The sequence below is a fragment of the Manduca sexta genome, chromosome 19 (assembly GCF_014839805.1).
Source record: "Manduca sexta isolate Smith_Timp_Sample1 chromosome 19, JHU_Msex_v1.0, whole genome shotgun sequence".
Lineage (NCBI taxonomy): Eukaryota > Metazoa > Arthropoda > Insecta > Lepidoptera > Sphingidae > Manduca > Manduca sexta.
The window spans coordinates 4,443,872-4,444,213 of NC_051133.1; the positions used below are offsets into that span (position 1 = coordinate 4,443,872).

A 342-nucleotide genomic window follows, 5' to 3' on the forward strand; every position below is an offset into this window, starting at 1 on the left:
TACGAGCCCATTGTGATTTTAAATACAGCTACGGATTTAATAAATCGCCTTCATCTATCCACGGCAAAAATATTTAGTGTTCGCAAACGGCCATCGTTCCCCGTCACCGGTTGTAAAGCATTTTTTGTACAATTGTGCAATGATCACAACGCGAACCATAAATAAAACACGCCCAGTTTCGCGCTCCGGATGCGCGGGCTTTGAATTCAGTTTTATCAAAACACCCGAGTTTTGTGGGATATGCACGAAAACAAAAGATAAACATCCTTTGATCGCAAAAATAAATACGATTTGTCAAAACAAGAAGGGTTTGTACCTTTATGATCGATAAAAAAGATGTTT

At 38.9% G+C, this 342-nt stretch overlaps 1 protein-coding gene across 1 annotated transcript in view; it reads right to left on the minus strand.

Annotated features, from left to right (window-relative positions):
* LOC119189834 (zinc finger protein 467-like) overlaps positions 1–94 on the minus strand; it is a 10,133-nt gene extending 10,039 nt beyond the window's left edge. Inside the window, 1 exon segment of the mRNA XM_037440496.1 lies at positions 89–94. Coding sequence (XP_037296393.1) covers positions 89–94 — 6 coding nt within the window.
* Between the last annotated feature and the right edge of the window lie 248 nt (positions 95–342).